A 19,260-nucleotide genomic window follows, 5' to 3' on the forward strand; every position below is an offset into this window, starting at 1 on the left:
TCTCCCCTACGTTGGCGACCTAGTCTCTCCGGAGAAAATAAAATCCCATCGCCCATACGACCAGCACCAACACCAGCACCTCACCCGAACGCAGGACGGAACTAAGAAACATAGGAATCAAATGGATGAGACGGGATGATCTGAACACTGTCTGTTGATACATGTGTGTGCGGCCTGGCCATGAGTAAGGGTGAAGAATCCGTGGCGTTTAACGGTGAGTAGTGTAAAAGAAATGATGTGGAGGTAACTTGTGCACGCGAGGTAGACCAGTCACCATAGGGGATGAAGTAATTAGAATTATATAATGGAAGGAGAGAGAACCCATAACCCGCCAGCCACTAATATTAGGCTGGACATTTCTACATCCAAGAGACAGGTGCGGTTGTTTGGAAAGAAAAGAGTCCTTGCCGAATTCGCCGTGCCTGGCAGAAAGGATTGGACGGGGGCGGACAATAGGATTACATGTGAATACGGATCGCAACGCGCATCCTGCCTTTCGTGAAGAAAAAGGGATTACAATGCCCAAGAAGAGGTGGACAGGCATTTTGAGCTTTAGACCCCGCTTCAAAAGCGGGGAGTGCATGGATTATTGTCTCCAGAGAGCCTGGAAGGAAGAACCGAGCCAAGTCGTGTTCAATGTGTCTACATTTTTAACTGCATTATGCAGTATCCTCCCTTCTACCACAGCAAAGGCCAGTTCGGTGTGCAGCCAAGAGCAGCAGAGAAAGGACCAGAAGCGTTCAACGGGTGTCGGCGATGGCGGCGTAAACGAATGATTGAAAAAGTATACCCATTTCTCGTATCACTTGGGTCAGGCCAGAAGGCGAACCAAATAACCAATCATTAGCCGTTCCACCAAAAGAAAAAATGCGGGACAAAAAAATCCACTGTGATAAGAGCTCAACTTTCCCGGACCACTCGCATTCCCAGCACTCTGTCTCTGCAATCTTCTCCACCGTATTCAAAAAAGAATAGTACTCATTGAGAAAAACCATCCCGGATTCGTCACAGAATTGAACAGCGCCAAGGGCTCCGTCATCCAATGCTGAGCAGGATTCTCGATCAATGGTTGACCGTATTCCGATGGCGCCATGCAGAAAATAATCGGGGTTATGGATTCAAAGCACTGAATCCATTTCCTACGTTGTTGACGTTGAGCATGCTAAAGCGGCCTTAGAAGTATGAAGCGGGTAAACGGTTCTTTAGCACACGCAATGCGAAAGGTGAGAAAAAAAAAAAGCAAACACGCACTGGATGTACATAAAAGGGTCCCATGCTGGGCTTCGTCTCCGTATCCTTGCCGCGTCCTCAGAATATCGGTCAAATAAGGTGCATAATTCCTCCAACATATTATCCTCGTATCACTCAGAAAATACGCGTCCAAATCCATAATGTATTCCCCATTCCTGCCACGGTACTATTACTTGCTATAGGTGCTCCTCCACCACCGTCACCACCTCGTCCCCTGGAAGTAGAACCCGCAGGCGGCGACCCAACGGATTGGACTGAAGCGTAGATGGGAACCAGAGGACGAAGAGGATGGAGGCGGAGGCGGGACGATTCGTTCATCAACGATCACTTCGATGAAAGGATCAGGTCAGAGGAAAGCGATGGGCTCTCCTAAGGATGTAGAGAGGGGTGGGAAGATGAGCAGTTGAGACAAAACGGGTGGGTCTTCGAAAGCAAGGATAGATCGGATATGCAGCTGGTGGGCGAGTTTGCGTTTGTGGATATTTTGCGATGTCATTTTATAGAGTGGTAAAGCCAAAGGACCCAGGTTATGTCATAGAGTCCATTGGTAGCACGCGAGGGTAGTTGGAATCAGCAGTAGCGGTTTCGGTGTACGTCCGGGATATAGGCTAGGTGAGCGAAGCCGAGTACATCCTCGCGTTCGAGTTCATCGGAGTCGTCGAGGTGCCAGGAAAAAAGTGGGACATCTGGGCGCAGCCATCAAGATCACTCCAAGGGCACCATCGAGCGTGGCGAGCAAGAACATCACCAACCCCACTTGACACGCTGGCTGGGATTGTGGGGTTGTTGAGGAAAGTTCCGGGTCTGCCGAGTGGAGTCCGAGGTTTTCTATATATCATTGCAAGTAATATTCATATGTTAAACACGATGAGCGGAATACGGCAAGTTTAATGAGGTCGGGACGGCAACGTTATCCCCTAGTAGTTCGAAAGCGGGGTCGTCGAGGTTCATGTCAAAAGCTTGGTCTCCGTCGTTAGACATGTCGAAATGGCAGATAGTGACGCGGAGAGAATTAGTTGGCACAGGCACCCACGATCGGTTCATGAAATGTCAGGCATTTATTGGAAACTCTGCATCCCGAAATGAATAGCATTAAGTGTCAGAATTTGCAACCTCCGAAGCTGACATAAGCCATTCGACCACAAGGTATTTCAGAATTTCGTGGCAATGTTGGGTTGCAAGTTCGATCTAGTTAGGGATGAAACCCCCGGCCTTCGTTGCAAGTTATGTGGTCCAGGGATATCCGCGTTTCTTCTAGCATAAATACGAGGTCGTTGTGAGCGCCCCATCCCCCAACGCCACCAAACATGCTTTTCATTGCCTATTCCCTGGTTGGACTCTGTATCGTGTCTTTCTTTGCATGGACAGCGCTCCGTAATCATGTCATAAATAAGACGATGGTCTTTCCTCATTTCGAACTGCTCCGCACCAAACGCAATGGGAAGAAGGTGCAAGGGACAGCCGTGATTGCCGGAGGAAGGTGAGCCCCGTTTTATGATACATTTAATTACTCTTTATCCTTACACTCCTCCCCCCAGCATTTCAGGATACGCTACTGCTCGGGTCTTATCTGATTACTTCACACGTATTGTCATCATAGAGCCAGATCACCGCATTGAGAGAACTGCGACCCGTGTTGCCCAGCGTGGCCATTGCCATGTCCCATTGCCTATGACAATCATCACATGCCGGGCGCTTTACCTGGGATTTGATGAGGCTGTCGCAAAGATGGGCTATAAGGTTCACTCTGCCTTCCGACGTTGGATATTCGGCGCTCTCTGGAATTGGAGGACCACGGCAACACCCCCTGGGCTCGAGTACCACAGAGTCGAGTGAGTAATCATGTGGATCCTTCAGGACACCTAGAATTAAGCTATGTCCATTGGTGTTAGATTGGAGGACATCTTCCGTAAACTGGCTGTTTCGTACGCCGGGGATTCATTGGAAGTTATTCAAGGGACTGTCACCGGTCTACATGCTTCTCCTGCGCCACATCCCGCTTCTATCTCGGCCGTATCCTACAGACTTTCGATGGAATCAGCTGAGACCGTCACATTGCCTTGTGTGTTTTTCGCGGATTGCAGTGGAGCAAGCGCGATAGCATCGAAGTTGCTTCCCCAGTCGGGTGCCGATCACTCTAATCCTGGTTCTACACAGACTGCCGCAACACCCCATTGGGGCCCGTATACTCGACACTCCTATTCTCCTAATGCTGTGTATAGATGCTTTTATATCCCTGTGAAGGACGAAAAGTCGAAGCGTCGAATTGCCGAGTTGGTGCCGCGGAGCGACCCCAACTGGGGAAATTGGGACGGGCTGAAAATGATGTACTTCCAGTTCCCTATGTTCGACATGGACGGAAGCGGGGGAGGACCAAAGGAAGGCATTATTATCGAAAAAATTTTGGATAACGAAGGTGCGTTATTTGTGTTACAGTCTGGTGCCCGTTGTGATATTGACATGCGCCCATGCCGTAGTGCTTATCAATTATATTGGCGTCGGCGACGTAACCCCACCCAGCAATTTCGCTCAACTCGATGATATTGTTCGTGACACCCATGAGGAGCTGTTCGAGCTCAACCCAGCACTGAAAGACGTTTCGCTTTGGGTTTTCGAATTATTCGACCTTTTCCTCGAGAATCAGGTGGATGATGAGATCCAGATACTTCCTGCCAAATTGGTGCGTCCTGCCTATCTATCTCCATGTTTCACGAAGTACTAACAGTTATTGCCATCAAAGTCTACTTCGTGGTACATCGACTATCTCTCAGCACCCACACCCAACAATTTCGTTGCCATAGGGGATTCTGCTATGTGTACGACATTTTCCGTTTTTAGAACCCACGCAATTGCGAACTGACGATTGAGAATCAATTAGTTGTAAATCCCATGTTTGCTCAAGGAATGATGAAGGCGTTGGAAAACGCCGTCGTCCTCAACACTGCTTTGCACAAGCATATCACTGACGCCACCGATACTGCCAACGTCACCTCGTTGCCGATCTCAAGTTCCTATTTCGCAATGGCAAATCAAATCTCCATCCCCATCTACGATCTCAATCGTTCGTTCGACTATGGCTACCCAACCACAACACCGCAGGAAGGAGACAGTCTTGAATACGGTGCTAGATTCAGGGCGTATTGGAAGTATCTAAACCAAGCCAGCCAGAAGAATACGATGGTGGCGAACATTCTTGATGACGTGATCCAGGGAGTCAGGCCGGGTGTGGATCTGTTTAACCCCTTGGTGGTGGCAAGGGTATCGTGGGAACGATTTTTTGGTTGAGAACTTAAAGCAGAGATTTGGGAAATTCACCACGATTCCTTGCAAATTTGGTTTGGGAAACTAGTATTTATTGCGCTTCCAAGAAATGTGATGTTACACTTATAGGCTCTTGAGCGCCTTACACATGCACAAAGATGAAGTCTAGCTTTGCAGCACTGACATGTTTGACCTTATCCCGTGAGCACATGTGCACAGAAACGGACTTTCGGTTGGAATCGACGCTTCTCATCGTCGGAGCACCGTTCAAATCCCCGGTATGCAGACTCATACCCTCGAGACATTAGCATGTGGACACCCCGGTTCCACATCCCAGCATCGCTTACAACTGCAGAGTGTCCTATGGTAGCTTGGTACCAGGTATTAGATCCTGGAAAGTAAACTGGAATCGGGAAATGCTTAGGTATCTAGCCGTGCAGGTGCAACCTTTGCCAAATGCCTTGATAGTTTACAAATCAAGCTATACGCGGTGGATCGACTACCAGAGATTCGATTCTGTACTACTGACGCTCCAGTTTGAACCATTACATCGAAACTGAAGTGTTAGTACGAAAATCGAGTCACGGGTCAAGTGAGCAACAGAGGCACAGAGCACCACTACTTATGAACCGGGTAACCGTGTTCGTTTAGACCTGGTCCCATCGTCAATCGAAATTTCCATAATAAGCGAGTACGACATACCAAGGGTTGGCCCGCCGTGTAATTGCAACACACACTTAACCGCTTGCATTGTTGGTAAGTTCTGAGACCGCTCCCCGGGAAAATACTTGGCGACCTTTTCGACAAAGCCGTTCGTAGTGTTCATCATGTAGGTGAAGAAGGATTCTGGGAGCAGGCTGACGTCTTCAAAGTCGATCAAGACTATTCTTCCCCGAACCACAAGGAAATTGCCCACAGTGGGATCGGCCTGAATGAAGACGGACTTCTCCATGGAGAAACTGACAGGCGGTGGCCTAAATTTAGAAGGGATCCATTCACAAGCCTAAGTAGATTAACTCGTGGTTGAACGGCTGTCTGAAAATACGAAGCAAAGCGTAGCCGTACTTTATTCACATATCTCTCAACGGCACCGATGCTCGCAAACTTGAGTGGCGCTTCGGTAAACTTGAAAAGCTTGTGGCGGGCTGGCCCGCCCCCCAATTGGCCAATCAGCGTATCGGGTGGAGCGGGGACACGACGGAGCCAGTCCAGGGCATTCGCAACCGCGCAGTAGCCAAGCGCATGCTGACTGGGGTCCGTACACTCCAACCAGGTTCCAATGGTGGGGGCGTCGATAAATTCTGAAACCAGATATGCGACATAGTCGTGGATGAAGTAAGTGATAACCCTCGGAATGATTGGTGCGTCTGGGTCTCGGATAGCCAACTCGTAAAGGTAAGCTTGTGTCTTGGCCTCGTAGAGGAGCGATGGATCTCCAAACTTGATAAAGTAGTCGCCCCAACGTAGGTTATGGTTAGCGGTGTCGCTTTCGAGAGCCTCGGCGCTAACTGCGACGATTGAACCACAAAATGGGTCAAGGGTGTCAGAGGACATGTCGAGGGGAGCTTAAACAGATCACCTGGCCTTCCGGGTCCTTGCTCCAACTTCATTTCAGTCTTTTATTTTCACCAGAACTGTTCATTCAGGTACCAACCTCGTGTCGCGTAACTCAGTTCGCTTCGGGAAGGGGGGAAGTGACGCCGAACGGTTACGTACTGCATCCGTGCACATCGACCCGACACCCAACGAGCACCGATGTCGTTCCTAAGCTAGGATATGTGATTGCCATTTGTTTCCTATATCCCAAATTTTATGTCGCAGCCGAATGAAAGATCACAGGGAATATTTGCGCTAAACTATATGGGAAGATCCGTTCTTGTGCTTGTTTCAGCTGAGTGAACTAAGATATATTCGCGGCTATTTCCAGGTACCAGAGAAACGAAGATTGGGATTGTGACGCCAGGGAATCAGGCAAGAAACCAAAAGGAGCTATTGGGCAGGCGAGTGGGCACACGGCCACCTAAATTCAACACCGTTCTGCGCGTGCAATCAGATAGAAGCATATGTCTCAAGTCGTCCCATAAGAGCGAGCTAACACCATGCGAGGAAGTGGCATTACACTCTACTAGCGCACCCAGTCACGGCACCGGTGCTGACTCAGGTGGAGCAAAGCTCTGAATAGGGGGATAATATCCGTTGTGGCTATAGTAGTACGGAGATAGAGAAATGGCACTATAATGATAGCATACATAGATCCTGCGGACTATCCTGTGCGTTCTGTAAAGTGTACTGTACGAATGTAATGCTGGTGAGCCTGAGCTAGTGTGACATCGGGGCCGCCAGAAAATGCCTAGCGCATCGAGACCCAACCATGGCGTGTCCATCCGAAACTTCCTTGCCTAGCGATCCATCCTCAGCAAGGCATAGCGTGCGAAGGCTTCGCCCTGGCGCAATGAGATTGACGGTTTCCTCGTAACTGACTAGTAATTCCAAGTGAGGCAACGCTTCAGGTGGAAGTTCCAAGGGCTTTCGAACGAGATACTTCAATACTGTGAGCGTTTCGTTGTGCAGCAGCAAAAATCCTTTCACGGCTCGTCGAGTGAACGGGACATTGGTCGTTAAAGACTTGAGCCTGAAGCTTGGGGGCTTTTTTAACATGTCTCTGATGAACTCCGCGCCACGATTGCGCCCTTCTCCGGCGTCCAGAGTAAGTTCCGTGAGATTGACCATGGATGGCAGCGCATCAATGTGAGATGGAATTGGAGGGGACACGTCGGGAAATGACCAGTAATAAAAATGAATTGTGCAATTCCGAACGAGCTTGGCTTGACGCTGCATGGCTCCGACCTCCCTCCTATCATCACGAAGTGGAGGATGAAAAAACTTGACCTTGCGGAATCGAGTTTGTAGAAGAGCAAGGTAGGTGTACCGACAAGTAGATGAGAGCGCTGTTCGATCTTTGTCGCATAAATAAAGAGAGATGTAGTATAGCGTGTCTGGTACGCATCGCTCAGGGAATGATCGACGACTCAGGCCCACGGACTTGAATGAGGCCACAGGCTCTGCTATATCCGCCACCATAACGCCTTTCATTCAAGTCAGTCAATGTGGAAATGTCGCCCATAAGGAACACACCTCTAGAGGCATCGGCCAGCGTTTACTGCAGAGAGCGAGCGGAAAAATGAGGCTTTTGCCACAGAGTTGACTCAGTTTAGGGCGAGTGGCGTGTGGTTGTGCCACTGGTCAGTGATAGTGATCTCAGAAGAACAAGACTTGTGGGCACTTGGACGGGCGGTCGGAAGGAGATTCTGGCCCCAACCCCTTGATGTGATTGGGGGAACCGTGAACAGAGAGAGATGCGCTATATATACATGCCTATATATTTATATTGGTGGCGGTTCCCGCCGCCTACGGAGGCGCCCGCATTCACCCTTCCAATAACTGGCGACCGCTGCCTGACGCGGCAGAACCCACCACTCTTTTCGCTCGATACGACATGTATAACTGGTGGACGCCGCCTGACGCGGCAGGTCCCGCCACTCTTCCGTCCTCCGTCGTTGCAAAATATATTTGGGTTGAAGATCCAACCACTTATAAACACCCCACCCTTTTCCCAATCATCCCCTGTTACAACATATGCTGTTGTGTCCGGAGGGTGTGCGACAATGTCTCCCTCCAGCGTTACGCTTCAGGTCTGTTACAAATGTCATCGCAGAGGAGAGCAAAAAGGTAAGTACATCATGAAGATATCTGTCATAATCCGGAAATCGGGTGCAAAGGTGGACACACGCGGGGAAAGGGGAGGGCCCGATGGGAATTTGGTAACAGTCACCAAACAGAATATGCGCAAGTAAACGGTCACGAATATGCGACACAGTGCCCGTTGAAAGGAACACCGTGGTTTTCAGCAAGGGGAATCAACTGGTGAGAAGATGGCAATTCGGCAGGTGGTAAAAGGCTGTAAGACCAGGGAGCTAAGGATATTCTGTTAAGAGAAAGAGTAAGAAGAAATTGAGTTACTCACTGGTGACATCGGTGGAGGAACTGGAAGGTAGCAGTGGTCCAGAAAGCATGAGAGAAGCAGCGAGGTGGAACGATAGTACAGGGGGGGAAGGCAGAGTAAGCGGCATGAGAGTGGTGCGGTATACTGTAAGTGAAATTGTTGGGAGGACCCTGGGTTATCCCGAATTGGCAATAATAGAGGACCTTCTCATCAAACGCATTCAATCAAGGTCGAAAAATTTACAAGACCCGCTACAGAGTAGCGGGAATTTGGATGGAGTACAAAGAGAGGATTCAAAAGAGGAACGGAAGAATAAAAGCGAGGACCATCCATTATAGTCCCATTTCTATGAAAATTGACGGAAGGATCGTCGGCTGCGTATACAAGTCTCCAGCCGAGAAGACGTTGGATTGTATGGGTACAAAGAGAGGATTAAAAAAGAGGAACGGAAGAATAAAAATAAAGGCGCAATTTGAGGACCCCAAGTTATGAAGCAATTTGCAATAATACTAAATAGAGGACCCTACAGAGTAGCGCATTTGTGTCCCTAGAACAAACAACCAATCCTCCATGCGTTTATTTGTTGGCATTCCTCTGCCTCAAAATGTAGCAGGGAACCTCTCCGCCTTAATGCGAGCTAATGTAGAATTGTACCCGAAGGCATCTATCCCTCCCGTCGAAAGCTTGCACATTACCCTTAAGTTTATTGGTGAGGTTGATGAAGCGCGGGTCCCATCTATCATTGCCTCGCTCTCCCATACCACTGCGCTTCGGGAACGGCACAGTAGCTCCGCCCACGGAAATGATGGCCTGGCTACACTCAACGTATCGGTCGATAAAGTAGGCATCTTTTCAAGAACAGGCGTTGTTTACGCAAACGTCGTACCGACCCCGGCACTCAGCTCACTCGCGTCGTTCGTGGAGAGCACTCTTCACACACACTGTTCCTTCCCAAGGGATAACCGGCCGTACCATCCTCACATAACCCTAGCTCGGATCAGGCGTGCTCGGGGAAGGGGGGCCACTCAGAATTCCCGCACGGAGGATCCAATTCTTCACGGTTTCGTAACGCAGAGCTTCGTAGCATCGAGCTTTGCATTGTATAGAAGTCATAGGGCTGGGAACAAAGCTGACGATCATCCCAGTTCTTCGAGGAAGGATGAAGGGGGGAAGTCGAACGTCTATGAAATATTACATTCTTGGGATTTCGAACTGCCGACAGAACTACCAACAGACACTCGAGTCGAAGCATCTGGCCAGACTGTTCCCGCCACCGGCCATCAAACAGTACAAACAGTACAGTCCTCATCTTGATCGCACACTGGGCTCAGGCTCGATCCAATACATAAGCTGCATACTGCTTTTAATTGATCATGTTTTACAATCCACGTTTCCCATTTTTCCAAGTATGAGGGCAAAAGAAACATAGGCATCATGAAGGCGAAAGGGGGCGCAGAGGATATATGTGATGGGTGGCGAGAAGTCGAAGCGAGGAAGTCAGACGGGAGAGCGGCGGTCCAACGAGTGGTGGCTGCCGATACAGCAGCTACGAAGATGCCTCGGTCCCACTGTCTAGTTTGGCCTTCTTACCCCCAGTCGAGTCTGACTCTTCGGCCTCGTCCATTTTCCGCTTTGTGGCGGTAGTCGGCGTCGGAGGCACAGATTCAGTGCCAGTGGCTTTGGTTTCGTTTCCAGCTGACGCAACCTTTGGGGGTGCATCCAATTGCATTGCTTGTGGTTTGGAGCCTTTTGCGCCAGCGCCAGTATTCCGCTTATTCCCTCCCTTCTGCTGACCACCTTTCCCACCCTTAGAAGATTTCCCCTTGGCATTCTCCGCATTCAGTTTGGCAGCAGTTTGAATTCGCTTTGTCTGGATTTCCCGGACGTTTTCATCTATATTTGAGCACTCAAATGAGCGTGTAAGCACGGGCGAATTGGCGACCTGACCAACCTGGAGCGATAGAATAGGTGACCTCCGACCCACCAATCGACGGAACAGCCTTCTTAATTTTAGCCAGCATCTCCTCGGTCACTGTAGACGAGAATGCAATAAAACCCTCGCTCGCTCCTTGTTGAAGCTCGATATACACGTTCGTGTTCGAGATTGGCTTTAGCGTTTTCTACGAGAACATAGATATGAGATGGGATCACCTCCATGAAGGGATAGGGGAAAGAATCACCTTGATCTCATCGAATTTGGCCTTATTCGGCCCAGCACCTGAAAACTTGATGGCACTATTTGGTGGATATTTTATATTTTCGGGAAGGACTGTCCCATTTGCCTCAACTTTCATACTTTCCGAGCCAAGTGTAACCACCACCTGAGGGGTAGTTTGCTGTTTAGCAGACTTATTTTTGTTGTTGGTCTCTTGTTCCGCCATCAGAGCGAAGGCATCGAATCGGCGCTGACCGGCTGGACGTGAGGGGAGATTAGGTTGGTGTCGTAGAGACTCGACAGAGCCTTTGATGCCCTTTTCTTTCATTTTCATTAGACAGTAATTTTCTCTGGGCGAGATCTGTGAGGGACGACGAGAAAGGAGCACGGGAAAGTGCATACTTGGAGTAAGTCAGAAGAGAGTCGCCATTCCATCGCTTCTCGGATTCTGGTGCTTCGAGAAATGCTGTCGCAGACACTTGTTCCGAGAACTCCACAAAGACAGAACCCTACGATACATCATAAAACGGTGGTTAGAACAAACGGACAGGTTAAGTGGTGAAGACAGGCTGACTTTGAACTTTTTATCGTCATCCCTCCTCAATCGCACGGCGACGATAGTGCCCCACTTGGAGAAAAACTTTTCCAATTCCTTCTGCAGATCTCCGCCCTTTTCATCTTCACCAAAGCCTTTGACGTACACACTGCGATCCAAGACATTCACCGGAGGCTTAACATCTGCCTTCCTTCGAACATTCTGACCCTTAGCATCTACCTCAAGCAGGTGTGATGCCCGGAGAGCATCGGAAATCCAATCAACACCTTTGGCTAGGTACCCTCTCATTCGTTTGAAGGATGCGATGGTGGCGATAGGGACGTAATGCGAGTCGTTCTTCGTGTGCAAAGTCCACATGAACCTGTCGTATGGCAGGTTGGAATCCGAAAAGTAGAATTCGACTAAAATCACATTAGAATTACAAATGAGCATCGATGGAAAAGCAGGACTTCGGATCCAGGAGAAAAGTCGTACTTTGCTTCACGCAAGCTTCTGCTGTTTGCGCATCGTCATCCACGGCCATGGAATTGGACTGTAATGCATCAGATACTGGTACCGGAGCTGGCTCCTCAATAACTTCGGACATGAAGAACCAACGAGCTATGGTTTAGATGACAGGTCAACGATTTGGCAATTTTGGATCGCAAAAAGCTGAGGGGGTCAAATCACGTGTTATTTCCTTCCTAGGTGTGATCGAATGTATACTTAGTCATTGTGTATATTTAAAAAGGTTGGATCCACGATCCACTTCGGAGGACCATCCGCGGCCCCCAGGTCCTAATCGGAGCCTCGTGGACCAATATTGCCACCGGAAATGCGGTTGATTGCAAGACCGACGATAGTCAGAAGGCAATCATGACCGTGAGAAACTCAGAAAGACGGCAACGCTTGTTCTCTTTGGCCATGCCCATGGTTGCAGGCGCATTTACATAGCGCTACAGCGATGCCACATGTTTCACTACACGCCGATAAACGCCAGACCCACTGTCGCATAAAACGGCCCGAACACACACAGAACGTGGATCCGCATTCATCCATACATATATCGATCACAATAAACAAGTATATAAATAACGCGTTGATGTGATGTCAAAAAGGAAATCCCTCAAAAACCCTGCCTTGTCCAACTCTTGGTTATCCCCTCCCCCTCGTCGCTCTTTCACCTAACGTGCCTGGATGATGTTTTTACCAACAGTATTTGCGGCTTTTCTGGCTGCTGCTCAAGCAGTTCCACTCTTTGATACGGACACAAACTTTATTAAATTCCCTGTTGTTTCTACCAACCTTGCCGGGGGCTACAGCTCAACGCTGGCCAGATCCATGAGTTCTTCTGTCCCCGCCACGAATGAGAGTATGTTTGATTATCAAATGTGGAGTGTCCTGCGATGCTTATTATGTTCAAAGACAAGGTCTACGTTGTTACCCCGTGAGGCTGGACTGTTTGGGATGCTGTCCACATCTCTAATTATTAGCACTGCAGGACCATTGGCAATCAAATCGTTCAATTGATCCTCGTACGTTTTGCTGTCGTTTTTATCTAAACTTGTGTTTACTGTTTGGTCATAGGACACCGGCGTACGTGCTCACCTCGAACGTTCAAATAACCCTTAGACTGATGCATATGCTTTCTCAAATTTGAAGTCATCTAATTTGTACGTACAGCGACAGCTTCTGAATCTGGTTCTTGTTGATATTCACATCTCATCCCAGATGGGGTTAGTTTGCACATAATACGGCTTCTCATCGCTTACTCTTGCCTTCGGCATCTGTCTCCTAGTAAATGCCACGGGAAAATACGTCACAACCACAACCTCACACGCAACAGGACGCTCCTTTGCCATACAGTATGGCAGTGGCCGCGCTTCGGGCTACCAGTACATAGATGAGGTGTGCTAACTAGTGCCATCCATACGTAGCCGCAGCTCATCATTGTGTGATTTTCTGCAACGACTTTAGGTTAGGATCGGGAACTTGAAAGTGGCTCGTCAAAGTCTTGGTGTAGCGAACTTCACACTCGGCTTCCGAGGCGTAGACGGGTACCCTTCATTGTTGGTCGTTCGATTCTCACTGAGATCTAACTACTTCAACAGGATTTTTGGTGTGGGTCCGACAAGCCTGAGCTCCGGGGTTGTTCAAGGCGGGGATATCGTCCCCACTGTGCTAGATAACCTCTGCGCATCCAAAGCGATCAGCGCCAACGTTCTTGGGGTTTACTTCAAGCCTCTCTCTCGGGCCGTGAGTCCAATTTCCACTCCCTGCCCGTTGAATCTAGTTCTCGGAATATCTATGCCTGAACAATTTCGAAATGTGATTATAGAACACCAATCAAAACAATGGCGAGATCAGTCTTGGGGGTGCAGATCATTCGAAGTATAAAGGTGTTTTGAAGTACGCCCCGATTACCAGGAGCAGCCACTACAAGGAGTTCTGGGGGATCGATATCAATAAAGTTTCGAATAGCGGAATGGTCATTGGGAGGAATCTTCATGCCAGTACGTCTCCTCTACTCCCTATTTCCCGCACCCCCTCTGCTGTTGCTGCTATTTGAAGCTCGACTGATCGGCCTATAACACAGTCGTCGACACCGGAACTACTTTGACCTACCTTCCTGATGCCGTGTACTACAAGTTTGCCAACGCGAACAATGGCTCCCGAGACTCCTCCAGCGGTTTGTTGGCTTTTGGGACTAAGCCTAAGTAAGTGTATTCTAGCGGAGTGGGTCCCAGGTAATGGACTGACGAATGGATTGGTGTCTAGGGGGATTCTTTCCATTACTATCGGGGGCCGAGACTTCACGTTAACGCCAGATCAATACCTTATCCCCAGATTCTTGTACCGTCAGTACCTCTAGACAGCGTTTCAGAATGCTCACTGACCTTGCTTGGTATCGGTCATGTAGACTACTTTGAGCTTGATGGTGACACTCGCTACTTCGCATGGTTAGCAGCCATCGGTTATGGAGCTGATATTGAGTTCATTCTTGGGCAAAAGTTCCTTGAGCACTATGTGAGTTCCTTACCGTATTGTCTATTGGAGAGTTGAATACGCGTCGACTGAATGTTGGATGTTAGTATTCTGTATACGATGCAACCAGCAAACGTGTTGGTCTCGCTGCCAGTGCTTAGTGGAGCAATACGGCCCAGGATGCTAAAATCCCTCCTCAAATCGCAAAGTTTATCGGATGTGACTTATGGGTTACCATCCCTCGTTTACTTTCGCTTACTGTTTTATTCCCGACTGTACCCAAACGAAGGACTTGTTCTCCCTCTTACCTTCTTCCGTATACCCTCCCCCCCTTTCAAGGACTCTGAATGGACTTTCCTCTCTTGCTTTCTTTACCTCAATAGCTTCCCCCCGGTGGACTTATTTTTTCCTTTCGCTTCTTTACACTCGACTTAATGATGTCGTCCTTGATTCTTGTTGTCATTCCTATATCTGCATCATGATCGATCCAAGATAGGCGTACCTTGCCCATGCATGCTGACTTTGACTTTTATTGATTGTCCTTTCAAACTTGGTGTGGTTCTTGATTGGCTTTGGACCAAGCACTAGTCTTTCCCTTCCCTTTTCTCTTTCCTTTCCACTTTTCTTCCCTTGGGGACAATGCGAACAAATCTAGTTTTGATTTACTTGCTACCCTTGTACGTGTTGTTGGTCTACTCCTGTGTATAGATGCAGATTATGCGCATCCCAATGAAACTAAGAAGCGAGAAGAGTTAGGGGTGCGTGAACATGAATGATCAGTTATGAGCAGGCCATTGACTAGGGCTATGGGAGATCGATACACATGATGAAACGGAATTATGGGAGGAAATAAGGTGTAGTTGTCTATCTGGAAAGATTTTACAGTTAAGCAGCGAGGTAATAATTGGAAAATGTACCTTACACATCGTCTATAAGCTGGGGATGTGGAATTGCATTGAGTCATCTTGTTCCGAGCCGTCGTCACCAGAAGGGCTGGTGCTACCAGTACTCGATTTAAACTCATAGGGAGCATGGCTGATGTGGTGTTCGAGGCTAATCTTCGCCGTCCAAGTCTCGTGGACAACTTGAATCGTGATCTTCAGCCGGCCTTTACAGTCAAAGCAAGGTTTACTTTTGCGCGCACGTTGCTTCGAGGCGTCTGCAACCTTTTTGGGTGCCCTTTGAGCACCTCGGTCCTGAGAGCATCGATACCGGTATTGGACAGCACGTTTGGGACCAGGAAATCCCCGGAGTCCCCGTTTGCAGTCTTTATAACTGAAAGCGAACAGTCAATATTAGCACAGTTGAGGATATCGGCATGGACAAAAATCCATTGACTGACATCCATCTATAGCCAGTCATCATCCACACTCTCAATGCTATTTCGTCTCCGATCTTCTTGGATGCATCCTCCATCGCAATACTCGATGCATCCAACATTGATGTGTCTAGCTTGACAGTCATACCGTCCTTGGCAGCCACGAGGAGCTTACGACTGAGCCCCTCGCTACATTTCGCGGTCCTTAATTCCCTCTCAAAGTCCCTCAGGAAGGGAAGATCGGAAACGGTTGCCAGAACAGCTTCTTCCCTCTCGACTGCTTTGCGAGAGGCATTATATGCCGCACACGCCAAGCATTGAGCCAAAATGCCGTTCTTGTTGACACCAAACTCCTCTAACTGCTTTGTCGTGTTGCACCTCGAGCAGTGCTTTGTGGTTGCCGGCATATATGTGATTGATAAGTAGGGATCCAGGCTGAGGGCTGCACTCCACGGCATGCGGAGGCCGCGAAGCACCGCCACACATTCATTGGCCTCAACCGCAGCCATTTCTTCCGGGGAGTCGCCTCAGCGTGGATTACTCACTGGACATTGGTGGATACGTTTTTTCGATAGAAGAAGTGTATCTCTAGGAAAGAGGCTTCAATACTTGAGAGGTTGTGGAAACAAGTCATCAGTCAGTTTGTCAAACATCGAGTTCGGAAAGTGGATTGGAGGCTTAATTTGGAGAAAGGAACAAGCTCATGACGGATGCCACTGATGGTCTTCGATCGCCTCAGCTCATACGTATACACGCCCATGACATTCAATGTTTCCTGTTTATTCGCGTTCGACAGTTCTGAACCATGATATCTTTTTGTACGAATTGAATTCAAGCCTGGGCACTCTTAGGATGCGCTGTCCATGGCCTTCAACCCAATGTCAACCTGGGAGCTCGTTGAAGAACTCGCTGCGATCGATGATCGCAATCTCAACGGTCGAATAACTAGAATCTCTCAACTTCCGAAGGGCAGTGGCGATTATGGTGATGTCTATCTTGGCATGTATAAAGGGGTATGTGCACAATGGCGTTTGTGGATATAATCGTTAGCAGATGACATTGCATATCTAGGAACGCATCTGCGTCAAATTTCTAAAAACGATCGAACCATCCAACTCTGTCAGTGCTGAGCCCGCATGCGCAAAATACCCCAGAGTGCGTGTACTTCTCCCATACTTAGACGTGAGCCCATGACACTCTCAAATCAAAGAGATTGAAGCGCGAAGAAGATATCTCCGTTCGGTGCGAGGGCCGTGATATTACGCGCTATTTAAAGAATCATCCCGAAGCTGACCGCCGTTTTTTTGGGGGTTCTCCATTCCGTCAGGATTTTGTGTCACGTACTTACCGCTTCTCTAGGCTCGGGATGTTTGCGAAGGGCTAGTATTCCTTCATGCAGAGAACATTGTTCACCGTGATATTAAGCCCGTACGCTTTTCGATCTCCCATATACACGTCAATCACGAAGGATTTCACCTAGGCGAACGCTGCAGTCGATGCGGTGCGCCGTGCAATGCTGTGTGATTTTGGTCTGGCCTGCATCCTACATGACGCGACCACACGCACCCAAGCGTCTAGTGCTGCAGGGCCCCTGCTTTCATATCTCCGCAATTACTTGAGGAATTACTAAAAGGCCATGCAGTGAACCGGGACAAAGCGAATGATGTCTGGGCGTTCGGCTGCACATCAGTGTTGGTAATACCTCCTTATCCCACACTAACATGTGGGCACAGGATAATATCCTTCATAGACAACCACCTTACAAGTGGCAGAATTCGGATCAATTTGAGAAGGGCATATTCAGGATTGTTTAGCTTTGATGTCAGTAAGCGTCCAAGTATGGAGTCGATTGTCCAATTTTTCGGGTGAGTACCCTTCAGCAACACCACTGGCTAATTGGTCATGCCTGCCGGTGCAACAGAAACTCACGGCTCTGATAAACCCAACCACATGGCAGGGCTTTGACCCTGCTGCACGCTCCCATGCATAAGAGTTCTTCGTGTTAGGACGCGTGCACAGGGACCTCCTCGAGATGGACTCGGAGATGCGATCAGTTCGAGATGCTGAAATAGTTAGTGCCTCAGATTACGTCGCTGATGAGCACGACCAGTACGCTTGTTACCGTGGAGTGGTGAGTCAATGCAGGTAATTTTTGTCAGCCTGCCAGTAACTGACATATGGCCGACAACAGTGGTCGGTACTTTATTTTACTTCAAGCCAGATTAGAGGCTCCCCTGGCGTCCTGTGGCCCGACGGGCGTATGGTTCCGTATCGATCCAACAATTACGTCGATACTCAATTCTCATACGAGCGCTGCCTCCTTGTGTCCCCCATGGCCATGCGTCGCGGAACGGTCCGATATGAAGAAAGGACGTTGTTTGGCCTGATTCAACGAGAGTTTTTGGGACACACGGCATCGACTAGGATTTTGCAAAGTCACTTCCGGTCCACAATTCGTGGGACTTGTGAGAAAGATGACGCTGAAATTTTGCTTGGTTTTCATTGCAGCGCCATCACAAGAGCCCCATCCGTTATTCCAATGAACGCTGGTAACTCTGCCTACCAGTGCCTACCAGTTCGCCATGTATGAGGACCTGCAAATACGGCATGAAGGCTACACAGTGGGCGTCCAGGCATGTCCTGATGGCAGAAGATACCAATGAAAACTTCAGGGCGTCCTAAAACATCCTGGGACGTCTAGGGAAAAACTTGGCTAATGCAACCCTTTTTACTTGTGAATGCCCAGTCTGATCTGTGACCAGCTTTGCAGCGGCGGAAGGAAGGATACTGCATAATGCAGTCAAAGATGTAGACGAACTGGACTCGACTTAGGCTCAGTTCTTCCTTCCAGGTCCTCTGGAGACAAGAATTCCTGCACTCCCCCACTTTTGAACCGAGGTCTAAGGCTCAAATGCCCCGTGGATGGATTGAGGCTTGTCCCTCTTCTCGCGCATTGCAATCTCTTTGAATCCTTCACGAAAGGCAGGATGTACGTTGCGATCCATATTCACATGTAATCCTCTTGTCTGCCCCCGCCCAATCCTTTCTGCCAGGCAGGGCGAATTCCCCAAGGATTATGTTCAGCCTAATTTTGCTGACAGGCTTTGACGTCAACCCGTCCTCCCTCTGCTTCCAGCTAGATCTTTCCTTAATCCATCCCTTATGGTCTACCTCGCGCATACAAGCTCCACACCATTTCTTTACACTACCCACCGTCCAACGCCACGCATTCTGCCTTACTCGTGGCCGGGTCGCATGTATCAACAGACAGTCTTCAGATCATATCTCACTTCATTGTTCGTTTTCCACGGACGCGGGTATCTGGGGTTGTGAGGATGAGAGTGACGGAATCTAGATCGAGTCGATTGGATGGAACTGGGGATCACCTTAAGATTTGGGGCGAAGAAAGGCACGGAGGGGATCAAGGGTTCGAAGTTTACCGATGACTATAGTAGTACAGTGGCCCATGCAAAGACAAGAAAAATTATTTGCATATGGGATTCTCACGGTAAATGCCCAACTCTTCGTCAAATCGCATAATCTGTCAATTACAATCATTCACCATGCCCAGAAGTACATAGACGCGAGGTAGTCCCTATGATGCTTACCCTGACCGTAACGGCAATCATCCTTACGATATTTTTCCCGCTCCCGAACGCTCCTTTTCATTTGTCTTTCTTCACTGATAGTAATCGGACCGGTGCACGATCAAAGTCTCCCATCGGGCCATGGACAAGGGGAACAGTGCTGGC

General features: G+C 48.9%; 9 protein-coding genes across 9 annotated transcripts; 5 read left to right on the plus strand and 4 right to left on the minus strand.

The window, feature by feature from the left end:
- Positions 1-2,401: 2,401 nt before the first annotated feature.
- EI90DRAFT_3047555 (uncharacterized protein) lies at positions 2,402-4,537 on the plus strand (the record flags this gene model as incomplete). Its single annotated transcript, XM_039059557.1, is given in 7 exon segments — positions 2,402-2,731; positions 2,790-3,083; positions 3,144-3,667; positions 3,729-3,931; positions 3,992-4,066; positions 4,078-4,080; positions 4,132-4,537. The coding sequence occupies 7 exon segments, from the start codon at positions 2,559-2,561 to the stop codon at positions 4,534-4,536; spliced, it is 1,677 nt and encodes a 558-aa protein (XP_038918974.1). The 5' UTR covers positions 2,402-2,558.
- A 128-nt stretch (positions 4,538-4,665) lies between these two features.
- Positions 4,666-6,401, minus strand: EI90DRAFT_277264 (uncharacterized protein). The gene is made up of 4 exons (XM_039053518.1): positions 6,167-6,401; positions 5,578-6,106; positions 5,215-5,515; positions 4,666-5,165 (listed from the first exon to the last, which is right to left on the minus strand). Exons 2-4 carry the CDS (start codon positions 6,064-6,066, stop codon positions 5,131-5,133), a joined length of 825 nt encoding a protein of 274 aa, XP_038918975.1. The 5' UTR covers positions 6,067-6,106; positions 6,167-6,401; the 3' UTR covers positions 4,666-5,130.
- Positions 6,402-6,412: 11 nt separating this feature from the next.
- On the minus strand, positions 6,413-7,909 carry EI90DRAFT_3047560 (uncharacterized protein). The gene is made up of 2 exons (XM_039059558.1): positions 7,648-7,909; positions 6,413-7,598 (listed from the first exon to the last, which is right to left on the minus strand). Exon 2 carries the CDS (start codon positions 7,591-7,593, stop codon positions 6,832-6,834), a length of 762 nt encoding a protein of 253 aa, XP_038918976.1. The 5' UTR covers positions 7,594-7,598; positions 7,648-7,909; the 3' UTR covers positions 6,413-6,831.
- A 1,228-nt stretch (positions 7,910-9,137) lies between these two features.
- On the plus strand, positions 9,138-9,990 carry EI90DRAFT_3047568 (RNA ligase/cyclic nucleotide phosphodiesterase; the record flags this gene model as incomplete). The annotated part of the gene is given in 2 exon segments (XM_039059559.1): positions 9,138-9,838; positions 9,851-9,990. A coding segment is annotated over 1 exon segment (673 nt), but the record flags the coding sequence as incomplete, so codon positions are not given.
- A 71-nt stretch (positions 9,991-10,061) lies between these two features.
- EI90DRAFT_3120172 (uncharacterized protein) lies at positions 10,062-11,812 on the minus strand (the record flags this gene model as incomplete). Its single annotated transcript, XM_039063285.1, has 6 exons — positions 10,062-10,408; positions 10,467-10,635; positions 10,696-11,020; positions 11,073-11,179; positions 11,245-11,627; positions 11,701-11,812. The coding sequence occupies 6 exons, from the start codon at positions 11,810-11,812 to the stop codon at positions 10,062-10,064; spliced, it is 1,443 nt and encodes a 480-aa protein (XP_038918978.1).
- A 590-nt stretch (positions 11,813-12,402) lies between these two features.
- Positions 12,403-14,351, plus strand: EI90DRAFT_3014517 (putative cathepsin E; the record flags this gene model as incomplete). The annotated part of the gene is made up of 14 exons (XM_039056789.1): positions 12,403-12,577; positions 12,631-12,652; positions 12,707-12,740; positions 12,793-12,801; positions 12,868-12,878; positions 12,937-12,941; positions 13,004-13,113; positions 13,183-13,274; positions 13,317-13,461; positions 13,544-13,718; positions 13,802-13,922; positions 13,984-14,063; positions 14,126-14,232; positions 14,298-14,351. The coding sequence occupies 14 exons, from the start codon at positions 12,403-12,405 to the stop codon at positions 14,349-14,351; spliced, it is 1,140 nt and encodes a 379-aa protein (XP_038918979.1).
- Positions 14,352-15,112: 761 nt separating this feature from the next.
- EI90DRAFT_3047573 (uncharacterized protein) lies at positions 15,113-15,736 on the minus strand. Its single transcript, XM_039059560.1, has 2 exons — positions 15,533-15,736; positions 15,113-15,465 (listed from the first exon to the last, which is right to left on the minus strand). Exons 1-2 carry the CDS (start codon positions 15,652-15,654, stop codon positions 15,120-15,122), a joined length of 468 nt encoding a protein of 155 aa, XP_038918980.1. The 5' UTR covers positions 15,655-15,736; the 3' UTR covers positions 15,113-15,119.
- Positions 15,737-16,350: 614 nt separating this feature from the next.
- Positions 16,351-17,303, plus strand: EI90DRAFT_3047576 (uncharacterized protein). Its single transcript, XM_039059561.1, has 6 exons — positions 16,351-16,521; positions 16,580-16,663; positions 16,719-16,818; positions 16,868-16,936; positions 16,989-17,203; positions 17,259-17,303. The coding sequence occupies exons 1-4, from the start codon at positions 16,372-16,374 to the stop codon at positions 16,924-16,926; spliced, it is 393 nt and encodes a 130-aa protein (XP_038918981.1). The 5' UTR covers positions 16,351-16,371; the 3' UTR covers positions 16,927-16,936; positions 16,989-17,203; positions 17,259-17,303.
- Positions 17,126-18,341, plus strand: EI90DRAFT_277674 (uncharacterized protein). The gene is made up of 4 exons (XM_039053520.1): positions 17,126-17,203; positions 17,259-17,373; positions 17,500-17,639; positions 17,700-18,341. The coding sequence occupies exons 2-4, from the start codon at positions 17,328-17,330 to the stop codon at positions 18,096-18,098; spliced, it is 585 nt and encodes a 194-aa protein (XP_038918982.1). The 5' UTR covers positions 17,126-17,203; positions 17,259-17,327; the 3' UTR covers positions 18,099-18,341.
- Positions 18,342-19,260: the final 919 nt, after the last annotated feature.

The sequence above is a fragment of the Cantharellus anzutake genome (assembly GCF_015039405.1).
Source record: "Cantharellus anzutake strain C23 chromosome Unknown EI90scaffold_12, whole genome shotgun sequence".
Classification (NCBI taxonomy): Eukaryota; Fungi; Basidiomycota; class Agaricomycetes; order Cantharellales; family Hydnaceae; genus Cantharellus; species Cantharellus anzutake.